This window comes from Vigna umbellata, chromosome 5, assembly GCF_029865625.1.
Source record: "Vigna umbellata cultivar VRB3 chromosome 5, Vumbellata_1.0, whole genome shotgun sequence".
Taxonomy (NCBI): Eukaryota; Viridiplantae; Streptophyta; class Magnoliopsida; order Fabales; family Fabaceae; genus Vigna; species Vigna umbellata.
The window spans coordinates 54,645,724-54,665,719 of NC_142169.1; the positions used below are offsets into that span (position 1 = coordinate 54,645,724).

At 30.2% G+C, this 19,996-nt stretch overlaps 1 protein-coding gene and 1 pseudogene across 3 annotated transcripts; both read left to right on the forward strand.

Moving 5' to 3' along the window:
* The first annotated feature begins 3,424 nt into the window (after positions 1-3,424).
* On the forward strand, positions 3,425-5,981 carry LOC124845663 (BTB/POZ domain-containing protein). The gene is made up of 4 exons (XM_047322804.2): positions 3,425-3,993; positions 4,300-4,445; positions 4,729-4,847; positions 5,108-5,981. Exons 1-4 carry the CDS (start codon positions 3,875-3,877, stop codon positions 5,708-5,710), a joined length of 987 nt encoding a protein of 328 aa, XP_047178760.1. The 5' UTR covers positions 3,425-3,874; the 3' UTR covers positions 5,711-5,981.
* Positions 5,982-8,106: 2,125 nt separating this feature from the next.
* LOC124845659 (pentatricopeptide repeat-containing protein At5g04780, mitochondrial pseudogene) lies at positions 8,107-14,049 on the forward strand (annotated as a pseudogene). Of its 2 annotated transcripts, none has more exons than XR_015779703.1 (4): positions 8,107-8,246; positions 10,599-13,207; positions 13,318-13,375; positions 13,732-14,049. The product of XR_015779703.1 is annotated as a pentatricopeptide repeat-containing protein At5g04780, mitochondrial pseudogene, transcript variant X1 (transcript). The 2 variants fall into 2 exon arrangements; XR_015779704.1 differs by having other exon boundaries at positions 8,138-8,231.
* Positions 14,050-19,996: the final 5,947 nt, after the last annotated feature.

The following is a 19,996-nucleotide window of genomic DNA, read 5'->3' on the forward strand; positions in this document are numbered from 1 at the left end:
TCCTTCTCATTCTTTATTGTTCTCATTTCTACGATTATTGTTGTGGTCACCTCCTTAGTTGTCGTCACCATGTCTCTTTCCTTTTTCATCTTCTCGATATTCTTCTAAAAAAATTTGACATCCATTTTACCAACAAAATTTCTAACAAAGTTTAAAAAAAGTACAATTACCGACAATTTATTAACAAATTTTAAAAGAAAATCTATTAACAATGAATTTTAATATAATATGATCAAAGTTCAAAAGAAAAACTTAAAGTTCATTTCATCAAGAAAAATATTTATTGGTAATAAACATTATAAATAAATGAGATATTGTATAAAGAAGTGTTTAATTCAAATGTGGATTGAGGACTTAAATTAATTGAGGTTCTAAATTATTTGTTGGAAAACAAAATGTTCAAAATCATTTTTTAATATGAAGTGGGCAAAATTAAAGGTAAAATGACTAGAGAGTTTACATTTTGAAGAAAGTTTTAAATTGTTGAAGATGTTTTGGAAGAAATGTATGTTTGGAAATATCCAACAATGAAAGAAGAATTGCATGAGAAGTTTTGGACTTGGACAAGTATGAATGTATCTTGAGGATCAATGAAATAAAGAAGGTATTTTTATTTGAGTTCATATGATCATCCCATTATGAATTTTTCATTTATTTTATTGAGTGAGTTGCTTAACAAATGATATATTAATAAAATATTTTCAATTTCATTATACTAAATGAAAACAATTTAATGATTGAAATTTGTGGAAATAGCGCACCTGAGTGATAAAAATTACAATTAAACATATTATTTTTTATCTAACAAAATTAACTTAATAATTTCTACTATATTTTAATATAATATTTTTTATATAAATAAAAAAAAACAAAATACACTACTTAAAATCATTATGAAAATCTTATTACTGAAATTTGTTTCCATCTTATGTAAACTTTTAATATCTACAAAATTACGTGGAAAGTTTGTAACATGATGGTGTGTTATGGATTTTTTTAATAAAACTAAAATGAGGTCAAAATGGTAACATTTTAAAGGCAAAATAAAACAAACGCCATTTTTTTTTTGTTTTTAAAAAATTGTAGAAATTTTAAACATTGATTATGAACTGTTAAAAAAAGATTTAGAAAGTAGTAAAATTTGTAAAAGGATGAAAGTTTTGATGATTAAATAATTAATTAGAAAAAATAAAAACTTCCAAATTTGGTGGTAATAATTTATTACCATTATGAAGAAACAACAAAGTGTACTTATGCATGAAGAATACAAAGAACAAAGAGAGATTCTCTGTACTTATTCATGCACTTACTCTTAATTAGCATAATTACCCTTTCTACAAGAGATAAACCATGTCCACATTCATTCATGAAATAGCATAAGTTTATTAAAAAACTATAAAAGCCAAAAAGAACACAATAATTAAGATTAATGGCAACCAATTATAATTGATGGTGTGTGTGTCCACTTGATTACAAACATTAAAAAATGTTTAATTTCAATTACTAAGATTGCATGAAAGGTTCTCTCTTTCATTGCCTTCTATCATACGTCTCTTTTAGGTTTTTTTCTTTTTATTTTTTTATTTTTTTAACAACTTATTATCATATTGTCTTCTTTCTTAAATGAATTTTGGACTTTCCATGAAAGAGAAAACCCATTGAATCTCAAGATTCCATCTTTCTCCATCAACGTCAACACCATACTTTGCTTTGTCTCATATTTAATGGAAATTCATTTACATAATTCAATTTGTTCGATTTTTATATAAAGGGTAATCATAATGCATTGAGTTAAATAGGAGGGAAGACAAAGCTAAAAGTTGCGTGACCAAATCATCACCATTATGGAAATGTTAAATAAACAAATAATGGAATTTTGAATTTTTATGGATGTTAAGTGTGTTAACTAAGCAAATAATTTTTATTCTTTATCAGGCTGAAAACTGAAAAGTTGGTTATTCATATTTTTTTTTCTCTCTAAGAAATTATGAAGTGTTCACTTTATAGTTTTTACATGAAGGTTGTGTGTTTGGTATAATAAAAAAAATCAAATTATTTTAAAAATTAATAATATGTATAAACGATTATAATTCAAATTAACTTTTATTTGGATAAGTTTGATGAAAAGGGGTTCTAAGAATTAATTTCTTTTGAAAAAAAAAACAGATTTTGTATGAGGAAAAATGACATGCATGGATGAAGGTAAACAAAATCATAAACTACTTGTTTTAGATTCACAAAAACAAGTTATTTTTACATATTTCCTTTTACAAATTTCAGCTGCAAATAGCTTTTTTTTTATATATTAAAAAATAGTGGAAACCAGAAAAAAAAAAGAATATATATTTTTTTCCAAACATGATCAATATATAATCAAATTTATTGATTTTACTACTTTTTTTTTAATGTGATGTTCCCAATGAAAGGTAGAAAACAACCATTTACTGAAAATTTATAGGAATAAGAAACCTTCACCAACTCATTTAGTTACATTCTCTTCACACCAACATATTTGAAAATTTCTTAAACTCTTAATTATCAATGCCAAAACTGTTTTTGAATGAAGATTTAGCCAGACTTAAGTGCACCTAATTCCATATCTTTTTCTTCTCCCTGAAGTTAAAAGGTACACCAAAAATTCAACTTTGGTTGAACTACAGTTACATTAGGTTCCTGTTGCATCCACCAAGGTCAACTTGCAAGTGAGTCACAGGTCTACTTGCAGCAGCAGAAAAAAGGGTATGGGAAGAACTGAAAAAAAATGGATTTTTCAGTGGATTCATTACTGCAGAGTCTGGCCCATTTCAGAAGAAAATTCTGCAATTTGCAATTTGCAAGTGAAGGGGAACTGAGATCAACCAACCATCACACTACACTGATGCAAGACACTGTTGAAATGATGAAATGAAGCATGCCACAGCATTGGTTATATCAGCATCAGAGTCACACAAAATTAAATATCACAAGACCAAAGGTTGCACCACGGGACACGTGGAGAGAGAGAGTCAATAGGTTGATCCAGACATCAAACTATGCTTTGGGGGATAAGTACAAGTGTTATGTTACACTGTTTTGAATATCTCTTCATTCATTTTTGTATTATTGAGGATGTTATCGAAGGTTTCAAAGTTCAAAGACACTTTTACTGATAACATTAACTGCAATGAAAGAAACATACACGTTACACTTAGATTTTTAAGTTTGACAATATTATAATTAGTGAAGTTTAATAATGCAAGAGATGAAGAGTTATTTGTGAGGAAAGTATGTTGCATCCACAATCCAAGAATGTGGTTTTGAGAAATTGGTTAGATTTGGAAGGAACAGATACTTTGCTTCAAAGCATAAAAAATTAAAAAATTCTTTTCCCTTTAAAGCAGTCTCATAAATGACCCAACCAAAGGGTCATCCTGAATCAACATAAAATCCAACACGTATACCTTCTTCATCCCCAATGATATAAGCAATATGTGTTAAGACTTATAGACATTTATCAGCATAGGCCATCACCATCCCATACCAATAAAAGTACAAATCACTCTCTCTCTTTTGTTTCTTTTAATCTCCAAAAAAAAAGGGTAAAAGCAACACCAAAATCCTTGCGTGTCCGAAACCTCTCAAAGAAATTGCAACCTAATCAAAGACAGCGTGAATGTTGTTGAACACTTTCTGAAATTTTGGGGGAGTTTGAAATAAATAAAAGAAGAAAAACAGAGTGGGCGGAAACAGAGTGAGGAAACAGAGGATATTCATATGAAGAGTGAAGTGAGCTGGAGAAGAAAGAGTCAACCTGGGAAAGCCGGGAGAGTTTTTGCTGGAGGGAATTTTGGATTGCATCCATGAAATCACAACAGCACTTGCTTTTGCTGATAGGATGAGCGATTCTGCATACAGAGTCGAAACCACACCACGCCTTGCTCAATGGAGAATCGAAAACTTGGCTTCTTGCACTTACCGAAAATCCGATCCTTTCAAGATCGGAAAGTGGAACTGGTATTTCTCTATTCGTCTGTATGTTTATTTGTCCGTTTCTTAAAAAAAGAAAGTGATCGTGTTTCATTTAAAGAACAGAAGACTCACAAGTGGGGTTGTGTTGTTTGATCAGCAGATTATGCAACACCCCACGTGGTTTAATTGGTTTTGGTGTGTGATGAAGTGTTTGGTACCTCAGAAAGTTTGTTTTTTGCGCTGTAATTTGAAGACCCTTGTTTTAGATTTTGTGTTGTTGATTTGGTGTCAGATTGGAACAAAGAGTGTGGTTTTGATTTTTGTATATATGTTTTCTGGTTTGAAATGAAGGCATTTGTCTGTGGAGAAGAACAGGGTTTTGTTTGTTAAATTGTTTCCAGAAATATCGAATCTTACAAGAGACAACCCTCCAATTGCATCTTTCATCATTCGGGTTGTAAGTTCTGTTGGAGATCGCAGGGCCATCATACACCCAGGTCTTGTTTCTTTTTACCTTTTCTCTCTTTTTTGTTGGTTCATTTTACTTTTTCTTCTGAATAGAGAATAATCAATAATCTTAGATTCTGCGTTTATTAGTATGATGTTCTTGTACTTTGTCCAAAGTGCATGATAATTGCAAATAGAAGACAATATGGCTTATCTCATGCCACTTTGTTTGCTTTTTTACAATTTCTCAAAACTGTTTTTGCTGACAAGTTCTGATCAACAGTTTATTCACTGAGTACATGCATAAATCTTCTCTTTTTTTACATGTTGCAGAAATAAAAGACAAAGTTCTAAAGAACAACGAGGATTTTGTTTGGGCAATTGAGGTTCCACTAACTGGGAAATTCATTATTGACGTTGAGTTTCTAGATTTGAAGACTGCATCCCCAAACGTATGTTCTAAATACACATTTCTTTAGATATGGTTGTTTCTTTAGTGTTTATTGCAAACGATGATCATTTCAAGGCTTTGTAATCCACAGTCATAATCATGAGCACTTAACTAAATCCTTCATCTGGCATTATGGAAGATCATCAATAATAAGCATGAAGATTGGTGGTGACAATGGATTAGTACCTACAAAGTAGAAATCTTTTTACACTGATCATGCATATACCTTATCTTAACTTGGAATGTTATATCTGAATGCAGAGTGGAGAACCTTGTTCCATTTGGGCAGAAGGATTTACTCAGCAAAGATCAAATGCAAATGCCATAGAGTGTCTTGGTAGAATGCTAACAGAAGGAATCCACACTGACATCACCATCAATGTTTCTGATGGAAGTATTGGAGCTCATAGAGCTGTTCTTGCTGCAAGATCACCCGTATTCCGCAGCATGTTTTCACATAATCTTCAAGAGAAAGAGTTGTCAACCATAAACATCTCAGATATGTCACTCGATTCATGCCAGACTTTTCTCAATTATCTCTATGGAATCATCAAACATGAAGAGTTTCTGATGCATAGGCTGGCCCTTCTTCGTGCAGCTGACAAGTATGACATATCTGATCTAAGAGATGCATGCCATGAGAGTCTTCTTGAAGACATTGACACAAAAAATGTACTTGAGAGGCTCCAAAACGCTTCTCTATATCAGTTGATGAAACTGAAGATGACTTGTATTCGGTATCTTGTGAAGTTTGGCAAAATATATGAAATCCGTGATGATTTCAACACCTTTTTGCATAATGCAGATAGGGATCTGATTGCCGAAGTCTTCCATGAAGTTCTTGATGCTTGGAAAGGATTTTGAAGATATGGCAACTTCAAACAAGTATAGTAACATGGTGTTACTTAACATACTCAAGAAATAGGTTGTTGTTTCGATTTGTTGTGCAGGATTTGTTTTCATGAACCTAATTCTTTCACTCAGATGGATTACTTCTACGATTTTATGTACATTCTTATGTTGTGGTCTTCAAACGTAAACCACAAGTCATTATTGTTTACAGAAAATGTAAATCATATGAAAGGAAAAAAAAACATATGTTTATAAATGCAAATGGATCTGAATTGTGATGATACTTGATTGCTGCATTCTGTTTTATAATATACATATCATATTGTATTTTTGTGAAAGTACAAACACCATTATTAGAAGCAAAGAAATAATGTCTTACACCTTTAATGACAAAGATGAAGAGTTTTAAGTATGTAGATTCGAATACACTTAATGATTAAATACAAATTAGTAATAATAGTTTAATAAATTTGATTATAGTTTTAATATCTATGTCATTGGTCTTTTCAGTTTGAATGTGATTTTCTCTCTATATCAAAAATTGGGAAAAGAAGAAAATAAAATTCTCCTTTTATTTCCAACAACAAAAAAGTAGCACAATTTATGAAGATGAGTGCATTAAACAATTTAGTGAAAGGGAAACTCAAGCAAATTAGCAAAATGGTAAATAAGACCACTAATTTTGTGTTAGCAATTACCCAAATATATGGTGTAACATGAGATATGAATTGATTATTTTCATAAATATGATATATTTTTTAAACCAATGTTCAAAGTTGTTGCATAAATTTGGAGACCATAATCTTATAAAATTTGCAGCTATTTATATAACAATACTCTTTAAGGGGAAAACTCTATAAATTTCCATATGTTTTGTGCTTTGGATCATCATTAGAGTTTAGGGGAGTAAGAGTGTTCTTAGACTACATAGGTATACTCCTACAACGTTTTAAATTTAAGCACCACTTCAAGTGGTATCCAAAACTTTTAACTTGCTAGGACCAAATCTCTTAGTCAGTGTATTTAAATATTTAGGTAGAGAAATCTTGAGATTTCTGATAATGTGAAAGGAATAAGAAAAAAAGTTGAAATATGGTTACCAAGTCACATCAGTATGATATCTTCAGATTTTTATCAGACAGAAGTGGTTGATATGCTATGGACTGAGCTCATATTATTCAGTTTCAAAGCAGCACACCACTGCTTCCACTTGTCTTATCATAGTTGTCAGATAATAAGACCAAACATCCATACTAGCTTCTCAATGAACATGAAAAAACATGGCTGAGACGTAAAACCAAACATTTAACAAAACTCCATGTTTCACAATCGTTAGTAGTCATGTAACACAAATCCAGAGGGTTTCCTAGTGGCTTATTTTCTTAACTTGATGCATTATTTATTTATATATATTCTCCACTTCTTGTGAATTGTATATTAAAGGGAATATTGAAATGATGATACGATGACTCTCTTTGACAAGCACTTTAATATCAAAGAAAGGTCACTTCATAGCCAAGCTAAGAAAAACGACTCCATTGTCTCCCAATAATAAAACACCTATAATGGCTAAGAAGAAAGATACTCTTTTCCATTCAAAAGTGTATTTTGTTCTGCCATCAAAACGACATGGAAACTGCAAATATGGACCACCAAGTTTTGCATACATAACATGCAACACAAAGAAACACAGCTTTCTTTGAGCTCCACCCAACTTTAACTTAGCATCAAAACCAAAACCATTCAGCTAACACAGGAAACTAAACCCAAAATTTATTCAGTGTTCTTAATTGACAAGAAGGTGAAACAATACACAACACAAAAAGTTGATGAAGTACTCACCTCTTAACCAAAATTCTTGAGGGTTATCCTTATCGATCTTAGTATTCTTGTCCAAAAGTTTCAGCTTGGAAGAGAAAAGTGAAGGAACAGTGAAGTTAATAAGCAAGTGCATTATGCTTTATGGTAGACATTTTGGCAAGAATATGGAATATTACGAGGATCTTCTGTTTCTTGCTGAAAGTGTAATAAGTGCATAATTTTGTTTTCATTATGAATACGTAATTTTCGACGGTGACACAAGACTTTAGTTCTCTCTTGCTATAGGAATATCTATTTATTTGTTTGAAATTTTATAAGATAATAAGAAAATTGATAGGTAGACTATAGGTTAATATAATTTTAAGAATGAATTTAACTAATGGAAAAATGGTTTAAACTTCGTTAAATTCCAAAAGTTTATTTCAAAATTTCAAGAAAATACTCTAAGTTTATTTTAAACTTGAATAAATAAACCTGCTTAAATACTTCTTTTTAATATATTTTAATAAATAAATAATTAAAAAAATATATAATTTTAATAAATTTATTTTATTTTTATTATTCCTCAATTATTTTAATCTTTTCCTCTTCTCTTACTTCTAAATTCTACGTCTAACCCTTGCAGCATGACTCTCACCGCCCCGCCGCACCTGTACTTCAGCCCCGCCGCACTTGGACCTCACCCCATATGGTTGCCAAGAATCAGATTCCGGTTTGCTTTGCTTAGGTTTCTTCTCTGTTTTCGTTTTCATTCCTTTTATCACTTTTATTTGTATCAATTCTTCATTTTGCTGCGTTGCTTTTAGGTATTTTTTTGTTTGATATTTTTCTCTCTCAATATACCAAAGGGAAATTTTTCAAGATTTCAAGCAGTAGATTTTTAATAGGGTATTGTATTGCTCTTCTATTTTGCTTCTAGAAGATGCCAATGCTTGCTGAGAAGAAACCAATTCAGACCTCGTATCATTCAGAAACTTCTTCACCTGACAATATGCTTGTTATTTGCCCCTTTTGCTTCTTATGTTTCTAACTTGCTTTTGGAAAAGTCTTTGTCAATAATTACGTAAAAGTGTGTTAGAATCCTTTGGAGTGGAACATTGTTATAGTTAATCTTTTTGTCATGGCCTTCTCAAAAGACTCTATCCTAATTGGAGTTTTGCAGTTTTAAAATCTTCTCTCATCATATATATATCATGCCTCACAAAATGTTATACTTTTGTGCAGCTTGGATATTCCTATATACATATGTTAATGTGATGTTACTTCTCAGTGAACAATCTGTATCAATTCATAATTTATAGATAGATGATGTTAACTAATATCTTAAACTTGGTTGAAAATTTTATAATATTATAATGACTTGAGGGATGTAAATCTTCTCTAAATATAAGTAGTAGTAGATTTTGTTTATAGGTAGTAATAGAGGAAGTTTGAATCATATCCCTGTTCCGCACAATTTTGTTATTCTGCTTTTATCATACAAAAATTATTATTTCTCACGAAAAAAAAGATGTGTATGGATACACCATCGTTTGAAGACAATTTTAGAGTTATTATTTGTTACTTACTTGAGTATGAAACCTAACCAGCACAACCTCTCACACACTCACAACACGAAACAGAACAATGAACGAATGAATTTCTTTTATTGATTGTAATATCTCAATAAACAAAAGTAAACAAGGGTAATTGGGAGCATAACCTCCTTCAATTACTTGGGAGCATAACCTCCCTCACAAGAGCATAGCCGCCTGTCACAAGACTCAATAATCAAAAGCATGTCCTAAACAATAGCATCTAGCTTTATTTATATCAATAATTCTATTTATTGTAATTAACTTATACTGAATATTTTCCTAGGATATAATTCTATTTACTTTAATTAACTTATACTCAATATTTCCCTAGGATATAATTCTATTTACTATAATTAACTTATATTGAATATTTTCCTAGGATATGGCCTTATTTACTATAATTATTTCCCACTCATCCTAACTGTTGTCCCAACTAGGATAGTCACTCTTCAACCGATCGGCTCTAGCTCTTCATCGCCTTCCGTTCGGCTTGCTTCCCCCGGTATCCTACCGTTTGGCTCCAACTCTTCACCACCTTCCACTGTTCGGCTTGTTTCCCCCTGTCTCCTACCGTTCGGCTCCCCTGCCTTTTATCCTATCACCCAGTATCCTAACATTATTGGAGGAAGAAAATGCAAATGTTAGTATAAGAATTATTTCTAAACAAAATGTATTTTAATAATTAAAGTTTTACTGAGACATAATTTGATATTTATTTAAAAATGTTTAATTGCACTCTAGGAGCAGTAGAGTGGTTTAAGTTTTTTAAATTTCAATTATGAGTTACATTTGCAATTGAAGCAATTAAGTATTCTTTATCTCAATCTAAAGTATATTAATAACATACTAGTTGAAATATCCATTTTATAAAAGATAATTTTAAATACTTAAAAGGGTGTTTTTAGGAGTAAAAAAATATTTATCTCTACGAAGATATCTAAGAATTTTTTTTTATAGAAAAAGTATCATTTTTTAGAAAAAATTTATTCCATGGAGTCCCTTCTTTCTTTCAGAAAAATTCTACCACTTTAATAAATCTTTGTATTAGTTTTCTTTAACATTGTGGTGCAAACAAATGCTTCAAACTCGTTGCTATCCTAATCCCTAATTTTTCTCTCGCTCACCATGGTTAGCCTCAGACACAGGCATTTCTTGGTTTCCTTTCTACTTTTATTAGCCTATCAAGTTCTGTTTTCGTGGCAAATTCATGTTTTGATAAATTCGTTCTGAATTTGTTTCTCAATATACACCTTGTAAATCTGAATAAAATCCTTTCTCACTCGCATATTAACTGCTATACTATACATTTGCAGTTTTAGCGAACATAGGTCTGTGCTGATACTGTTGCAGGAAATCCAATGTTAATAGATATCTCTGGTAGATGAAAGAAGTGCGTTACAATAGGCAGTAGAAACATGATTTCATTGATGTTTATCATGTTTAATCACCTCAACAAATTGACTGTGTTAGAGTCCTTCACAATTATAAATCTATAAATGCAGGGGAGATGGTGGTTGGACTAGCTAGAGGAATTATCTTTGATGAAACCGGTAAGGAGTTATCAAAAACTAGCTGCTGGTGGGAGAGGCTGGGGTTGCCAAACCAAAATGAAGGTCAAGCAAATGCTTCACCAAACCATAGATCTGTTGTACTCTAATGGACCAACTTCTGTTAATGATTACACTCGTCTTGTGCTTCATTGTGCTCGAGCCAATGACTTCATTCAAGCAAAGCGACTGCAGTCTCACATGGAACTTCACCTTTTTCAACCCAAAGATTCCTTCATCCACAACCAACTCATCCATTTGTATGCCAAACTGGGCAAGCTCGCAGATGCTCAAAACGTGTTTGATAACATGACTAAGAGAGATGTTTATTCTTGGAATGCCTTGCTTTCTGCTTATGCAAAGATGGGCACGGTTGAGAATTTACATGTTGTCTTTGATCAAATGCCTTATCGCGATTCTATTTCATATAACACATTAATTGCATATTTTGCTAGTAATGGACATTCAGGCAAAGCATTAGAAGTTCTTACGAGAATGCAGGAAGAGGGGTTTCAGCCTACCCATCACTCCTATGTGAAGGCATTGCAAGCATGTTCTCAGCTTTTGGATTTGAGGCATGGGAAACAGATTCATGGAAAGATTGTTGTTACTGATTTGGAAGGAAATACTTTTGTAAGGAATGCTGTGACTGATATGTATGCCAGATGTGGTGATATAGATAGGGCACGGTGGTTGTTTGATCGAATGATTAATAAAAATGTTGTTTCATGGAATCTCATGATCTCTCGGTATGTAAAATTGGGAAAACCTGGTGAGTGCATACATTTGTTTGGTGAAATGCAGTTGTCAGCTTTGAAACCTGACGTAGTAACAGTTTCAAATGTTCTCAATGCTTACTTTCAATGTGGACGTGTAGAAGATGCAAGAAATATATTTAGCAAATTACCGAATAAAGATGAAATTTCTTGGACAACCATGATAGTTGGTTATGCTCAAAATGGAAGAGAGGAGGATGCTTTGATGTTGTTTGGGGACATGCTACGTAGAAATGTTAAACTTGACTGTTACACCATTTCTAGTGTGATTTGCTCCTGTGCTAAACTAGCTTCGTTGTACCATGGTCAAGTTGTCCACGGAAAAGTAATTTTAGTGGGCGTTGAGAATGACATGCTTGTATCAAGTGCCCTTGTTGATATGTACTCCAAATGTGGAATCACTTTGGCTGCCTGGGTCGTTTTTGAAACTATGCCTATTAGGAATGTCGTCACTTGGAATGCCATGATTCTGGGTTATGCACAAAATGGACAGGTTCCTGAGGCCTTGGCTTTGTTTGAAAGAATGCAACAAGAAAATTTCAAACCTGATAGTATTACTTTTGTGGCTGTCTTATCTGCTTGTATCAATGCTGATATGGTAAAAGAAGGACAGAAATATTTTGATTCTATTAGTGTACAAGGAATGACACCCACATTGGATCACTATGCATGTATGGTCACTCTCCTTGGTAGGTCAGGTAGAATTGATAAAGCAGTGGATCTAATTCAAGGTATGCCTCACGAACCAAGTTGCCGTATTTGGTCCACGTTACTATCTGTTTGTACCAAAGCTGACCTAAAGAGTGCAGAGTTGGCAGCTAATCATCTCTTTAAATTGGATCCACATAATGCTGGACCTTACATAATGCTTTCCAATTTGTATGCTGCTTGCGGAAGATGGAAAGATGTAGCTGTTGTAAGATCTCTCATGAAGGAAAAGAGTGCAAAGAAGCTTGCGGCCTACAGTTGGGTTGAGGTTGGGAATGAAGTCCACAGATTTGTTTCAGAAGATCACTCTCATCCAGAAGTGGGAAAAATCTATGGAGAATTGAACAGATTGATCACAATATTTCGACAAATTGGTTATAATCCTGATATAAACATTGTCCTACACAATGTGGGAGAGGAAGAAAAATTTAGATCCATTTCCTACCACAGTGAGAAACTTGCTCTTGCATTTGCTTTAATTAGAAAGCCCAATGGGATTGCACCAATACGGATCATAAAGAACATACGTGTCTGTGATGACTGCCATGTATTTATGAAGTTTGCATCAGTTACTATAGGGCGACCAATCATTATGAGAGATTCAAACAGGTTTCATCATTTCTTTGATGGGAAGTGTTCTTGCAAGGACAATTGGTAAAGTCTCAATCAGATGGTTAACTGCTTTACTTTAACTATTTCTAAAAGGAAGGGTGCTAGCGATGTAATATGCACTTTATCCATTCTAAAAGATTATGAAACAAGGGAGAAAGTTATGATACGGTTCAAGACTTCCTAGTATTAAAGCAGGTCTGTTGCACAAGAATACTAGGTGAGAAGTACAAGTTACAGCATTACCTCGATGAAAATTTCGTGGCAGCAATGCAATTTAAGATGTTTTGGACTATGAGACAAGTACGCTCTTAATTCATTAATTAATACTTGACATTGAATGAGCTGGTTTTGAGATTTGAATGGAAGTGTCGAAAAATACCCTCACAAAAGTTGCAGGGAAATTGGAGCTAAATATTGTTTGTGACTTATTCTATTCAATATTTTGGTAGATGCAATCTATACCTTCAGGTAAATTTGAATTATGATTGTACATATTTAAAAAGTTTTTTACATTTTTTACCAATATAGAAAAATGTCTAGTTGTAATGTTGTATAACAACATCTTATATTATTGACAGGAAACTCTTGCGGTTCCATCACCTTCAATTTTTCTTACAGTTGTTTGTTTCTTAGTAGGTCAGTTTTAATTGCAACTTCACCTTCAATACATGCTTGTTTTCATTTTTTATATTTAATAACTGATCATTGATCAACTAATCATATAGTAATATTATATGTATTGGTATTAGTGTTTACAGAATATTGTCATGTCATTAATGTACATACATGGATATTGGTTCTCTATATCATTGAGTGTGTGAAGTTTGTAGAAGATCCACTACTTGGGAAAGAACTCTGAATTGAATTTTGTGTGCATGCGAGGGAAACTATAAATAAATTACTATTCTGAGTGCATTTTGCAGTGTTATTTATTTCCATTGCCTCTTTACAATGGTAAAGATGAAAGGATAATATGGTGATAATTTTGTCAGGGATGAACATAACAGTCAGCACCACCTGAATGCGATTGGATCTTAAATCTTAAGTTGTCATCTCTAGTATCAATGCCTGAATTCATTGATACGCCTGCTTTCGTAATCTCCACCAAGGGTTCTATGCATTTGACTTTTGCGATAGGTCCTGTCCCTCTTAACTAAGATGTGGTCCAGGCAGCTCTTTTATGGTAAGTAGTGCTTAAATTGGTTTCAATTTTGAGTATCATTCTTAAATAATTATTGGGTCATTATTCTTGTTGTTAGATTTATTATCTTTATTTTATATTTATCTTTTATCTTTAGTTAATCTGTTCATATTTCTTCTATTATAAGTAGAGGACCCTATATGTATTTTCAACACAAGAGAGATTAAAATACACAAGAGAGATTAAAATACACAAGAGAGATTAAAATACACATCGTTGTCCCTATAAAACCCTAAATACATTATTGCAAACCCTGAGAGATTGAAGCTGCTGCATCAAACTTTCCACCCCTGCCGCCGCCGTCAGTGCAGGTCGCTTCCAGCACTGCCAGCTTCTCCGTCTTCGACTACTCTCCCTCTTTTCAAGTATGCTTTTTAGCTTTGTTTCACGTTCAGTATCGTATATTGCTCTGTTCTAGTTACTCCGTAAATAATCTCATGATTGTCATATATTAATAAATAATTTTTATGTAAATTCTAATGTAGTGATTTACTATAGCTATAACCCAGCAACTGGATTTATGTTAATGAATTTCTTTGAGGAGTTTCTAGATGCTTCAAGTTTATCTAGTTTTACATATAATTCAATGGATCATATTCCTAACATGAATGCTAACATGAATGCGATAGTCTTGCTTCAACATTTGATTATGTAATTGAAGTTATATGGTACTCTAGTCCATTCTATATGTGCAACCAATTGATTTGTTATTAAATAATGTTTACAGTGTACGATATATACGAGAAAGTCTGGTATTTAAAAATTTGTAGAGAACATTTTCTCATTCAAACTATGGGGTTAAACCAAATAATTCACAAAATATATCCTTCCAGTCATATGGTTATGTATGTCAAAATCACAATCACGTTCGATCAAAGACTTTTGTAGATTTTCTTCCTTGTCAAATCGATGGTTGTTATATTGGAGGATTTTTTTAAGAGGTGGTGAAAGTGTCTTGGGTGAAGAAGTGATACTTTTGATTTTGCTCAGCTTTATTTGTTACTATTGATTACTATCTTCCGTGTAAGACAAACAACATACACTTGTCGGCTTGCATTTGTTTTTTTTTCTGGACTACCTGGATTGTGTATAGTGGCATAAGATGTATACACAAGCATTTAAGGTGAATCTTTCTTACTCAATTGGATATCTATTTAGATTTGTATAAGTAGAATGGACTCAGAGGCAATAAATTAACCATATTATTGCATTTAAGGATGTGTCCTTGATGCTAATTCCAGACAAACAAGACCCACCCACAAAACAGAAAGTAGGTTTTTGATATAATAATGCTTGCATTTCATGACAATAATAATTTAAAATAGGGAGCTAAAAGGGATAATTTATGAAAATGGTATCATATTCTTTAGAAATTATATAAATGGGTAAGCTTTAAAAAAATTACTCGTGCATTATACTGCCGTGTTTGCATCTCATGCCTTCTTTTTTTGCCTTTTAACTGGAAAAGAATCATCAAGTCAGTCTGTTTTTGTCGTATAATAAACAAAAAGTTGTCGGATTTGCCTTTTAATGAAAAGGAAGAGGCGTGTCTAACAAAACTTAATTGAAGTAGTTTTTTTAATAACTGTGTAATTTAATAGATACTTTCCACTCTCTTTTAGAATTATATATAATATATTTTTAATTACATGTCTCCCAATTTATGTTTATTTAATTTTTTTTTACCAATAAAATGTTAGTATATGGAATATATTATAAACTATAATATACTAATAATAAATAAATATAGGGAAAATAAAGTTACTGATTTAAGAACTAATTCATATTGTTTATTACTTTGTAATACTTTATATTTTAATATATTAAAATTTATTTAAAATCTTTTAGTTTTTCAAAAAATATTTGTATTACCAAACTAATTTTTTTTAAAAAAAATTAGTCAAAATATTATAACTGTAGAAAATAATTTGATTTGAAGAATTCTAATTTAAAAGTAGCAATTACTTCTTTTAGAAAAATAACAGCCTCAAGAGCTGAAATTTCAAAAAATATATATAAGAAAATCTAATAATAAATGAGGAAAGAATAATACATATGTATCTATAAATAGAAGTTAAGTTATAAGCTTTGAAGTGCAAATTCTTTTAATTAAATCAACAACATTTTTCCAGTAAACTTTTAACATATTTGTTTTAAATAAAAGGTATAATACACTGTATTGATTGATGGAATACAGGTGAGGCCATATTTGCAAATGTGCATAATTTTTTTATAATATCTTATTTTAATAAATTAAAATTTAAGAAAATTAAATTTATAAAGAAAAAACTTATGAGTAGAAAAATGATTAACCGTTATCCTATTGTGATTTAATAACAAGTTGAAGGTGACGTGATTTATGGGTTCTTTTTACTAAATTAGTTTTTTAATTTAAAATATGAATAAAGGTAAGTTGTGTCATCTTAACACAATAATTTTATTATGAAGTGTAATGTAATATAATTTTAATGCAAAAATATTTTTAACCTCAAATCATGTTAAAATGACTATGGTTTTATTTTTATGCATTTTAAATTTATTAGTTTAAAATATTTTATGCTTATTTCAATTTAAAATACTACTTTCATCCACTTTTTGTTATATAATGAGGTGTAAAGCCTTCATTTTTTTTATAGTTCTATAAATGTTCTGACTTTTGTGTTACATATAATACATATTCTAAAGAATAAAGACATATTACATGAAAATAAATAATTAAAATTTGAAAAAATACCATTATCTAACATTAAACTTACATATGTTTTATGCTTTTATTTTCTAAACCTGTGTGTTATTATATAATTTGACCCTTTTAAAGGTTGAGAATTATTTTAGAAAACAAAGTAAAATAGTAATTAGCAATTAAAAATTATAATTAATTTAAAATTTTATTATATATGTTTAATTTTATTATGATTTTAAATTTTATTTGTTTAATTAATAATTATAAATATGTTAATTTTACTTTTAAAAGTTACTTTATCATTAGAGGGTGAAGTTCACTGTAATATAATTATTAAAATTTGTGTCCGAAATTTGTTGATAAAAACAAAATATTGAATATAATTAGTTAAAGTGTTGGGAGTGAGAACCACTTGTCCATAATTGTAAGGTAAATCATCCCTCTTAATTATTATTTATATGTATATCATACTCGAAACAAATACTTGAATACAGCTAATGTGTACCTAACATTTTTAACCATGTTTTCACTAATGTTATAGTTTTGTGTTTTTCTACAATCAGCACACTAGTAAATTTAATACATTATAAAAAAATTAATATAGTAAAATATTAAAAGAATCGTCATTTATATTAAATAAGTATATATGCTGGCCTGGTAGATGTAAAAGTTTTTTCCATTAAAATTTAAATATAACTTCTTTGACAACAATGACTTGGATACTATTTATTTTCAGCATTAATCTCCGTGTTTTCCAAGAATCACTTTATTTGTGACAAGTTGTGAAAACTTTTTAACTAAAAAATAGAATAAATGTCTTGTGTCATTTTCAAAGCAATTTGTATGTCCAAGATTACATCTCTAGATTCTGTACTTTTTTATAAAGTACATAATTTTTTTACTATAATTTAACATATTTTAAACTATCAAAATCAATATATTTTATTTACCATTATGAATATTAATATTATAGTAATCCAATGATGAGTGTTTTATCCTAACAGCTGCAAAAGCACCAACCGCTAGCAGGTTTTTTCTGAACCATGCAATCAATCTGTTCACATCATCATGACCAATAAGATAAACATAATAGTTATTGTAATCTCACTATGGTGTAGGACACATTTTAACTATCAAACTTTTCTCAGAGGGATCCTTAGTTTATTTCCATTAGATCTTAAGTTTGAAATAGTGAATTAAGCCTAAGGATTAATTGAAATTGCATTTCTTACCTAAAACTTAACATGTTCATACATTATGTACATGCATGCATAAATTATTAACAACGATATTTAAGAGAGATTTTTTTTACAATATTTTGATAGAGTATATGCATCATTTTTTCATTATAGCTTTAGAGTAATTATTCTATTAATAAATAAACAATAAATCAGTAAAAAAAATATTTTTACAAAAAAAATTTAATAATATTTTAACACATTATTCTATTATTATTTATTTATTATTATATTGATGGATTTTAAAAATAATAGAAAAATAACATGGTTGTTATATTGTAAAAAAATTGTATTAACTTATCATTATTCAAATAAATTTGTTAATAATATATATATATATATATATATATATATATATATATATATATATATATATATATCACAAAAAATATATTTTGATACATATTTTTTAATAAAATTTTGATATAAGACAGTTGTTATTTGCTTACTAATTCATGACTGAGGTATTCTAAATTTAATAAGATATATATATATACTTTGTTCAAATATTGTTAAAAAATATTTCTTAACTTATACCACATGCATGTCCCTTCCAATGATACGAAAAAGAAACTTGACAAAGATGTTTTGTACAGTAAATATAAGCCTATTTAAGGGAAGAGAAAATTGAAAAATAATCATCTGTTTTTCACTCTCATAATCTGCATCATGAACTGGCAAAAAACCTACATTATTCTCATAGGCTTGGAGTTAACTTGTGTGGAAGCAAAGCTTGGAGATTCCAACAACAATCCCTTTCAAAGATTATGTCCAACCATATTGCTTTTCTTCCTTGCTATGTTTTCCCATTTCCTTGCACTCAATGCTGACATGAACTTGCCAAGTATCATCATAACTTTCCATGTATCAGGATTAGTTGCTTCTGAGGCACTGCTTTGGATTCTCCTAGCTGAATTCTTCCACTACTATATCATCATCAACCTACTTCTCTTTCTTTTAGCCTTCTTCTGCTTCTTCAACCACATAGCTAACATCACTCAGCTTCTCTGTGAAAAACTTTCAAATGCTGTTCTTATGGAATCTGATGAATCCCAAGTGTAATATTTGCAGCAGAACCTCTCTAGGTATCATGGATATATATAGGTTATATGGTTCTGTTTTCTGCTAATATATATGTTTTCTTTTCTATTAGAACATGTTCTGGGTAGAATTATATAAGGTGCATGCAATGTTAGAATAAGAAATATTTTCAATGATATTCTACAACCAAACATATATCTAGGGTTCTGTGTATATATTATGTTCTTTCTTTCAATGTATAAATGAATTACCTATGTTGATATACATGATTTCATCGGTTTATCATTTCTCTACTTTTCATAGTTTAATAGTAATACTTATATTCTTTTTTGTTGAGTCTAATTTGTCTTTCCATGATGCTCAAAAGATTAGATGTCAGTCTAAAAACATGCCTTAATCAAAATTAAAAGATCTTATGATTGTTGTTGATCTGGGAGAAATTGAGTGATACCGAGAATGAATCTTAATTTAAAAGTTACACTAAAACTATATATACAAAATACTTTAAACTTAATTTAAATTTTAAAACATATTAAAAATTAAGAAAATAGAAATAATTGAGTTCAATAATTTTTTCCTTAAAATGAATCAAATCCCATTTGTGAATACTCAGTGTATTATGTTACAAATTTTGATGAAAAAGATAATTAAGGAAAGGAAACTCATGAAAAAAAATCATTTAGGGTTTTCAATTACTCACTTCTCAACTTTTATTATTATCTCTCTCTCAGTAGTCTTTTACTTAACATGAGTTTTTGTTTTTTTCTTTTCTATTTCATGTTTATAAGTCATTTTAAAAATTACTCTTGCATATTTATCAATTAGTTCTTGATCTCAACCTTTTAATGCTAAAATATCTAACATTAATATAAAATTTAAACTAAATCGTTGATATAGCTTATATTCACTTCTCTAAAGTTTTGTATTGATATTAATTTTATAAAATTAAATTTTTCAGATTTTGGAAAACCTTTGTCTATTAATATTTGTTTAGTCCGTTTTAAAACGAAAAGTGAGTTAGACCAAATTAACCTTTTGTCTTTTTTTAGTATGTCACTTCAATTTTTAGAATTATAATAATTAAAAATCTCTAA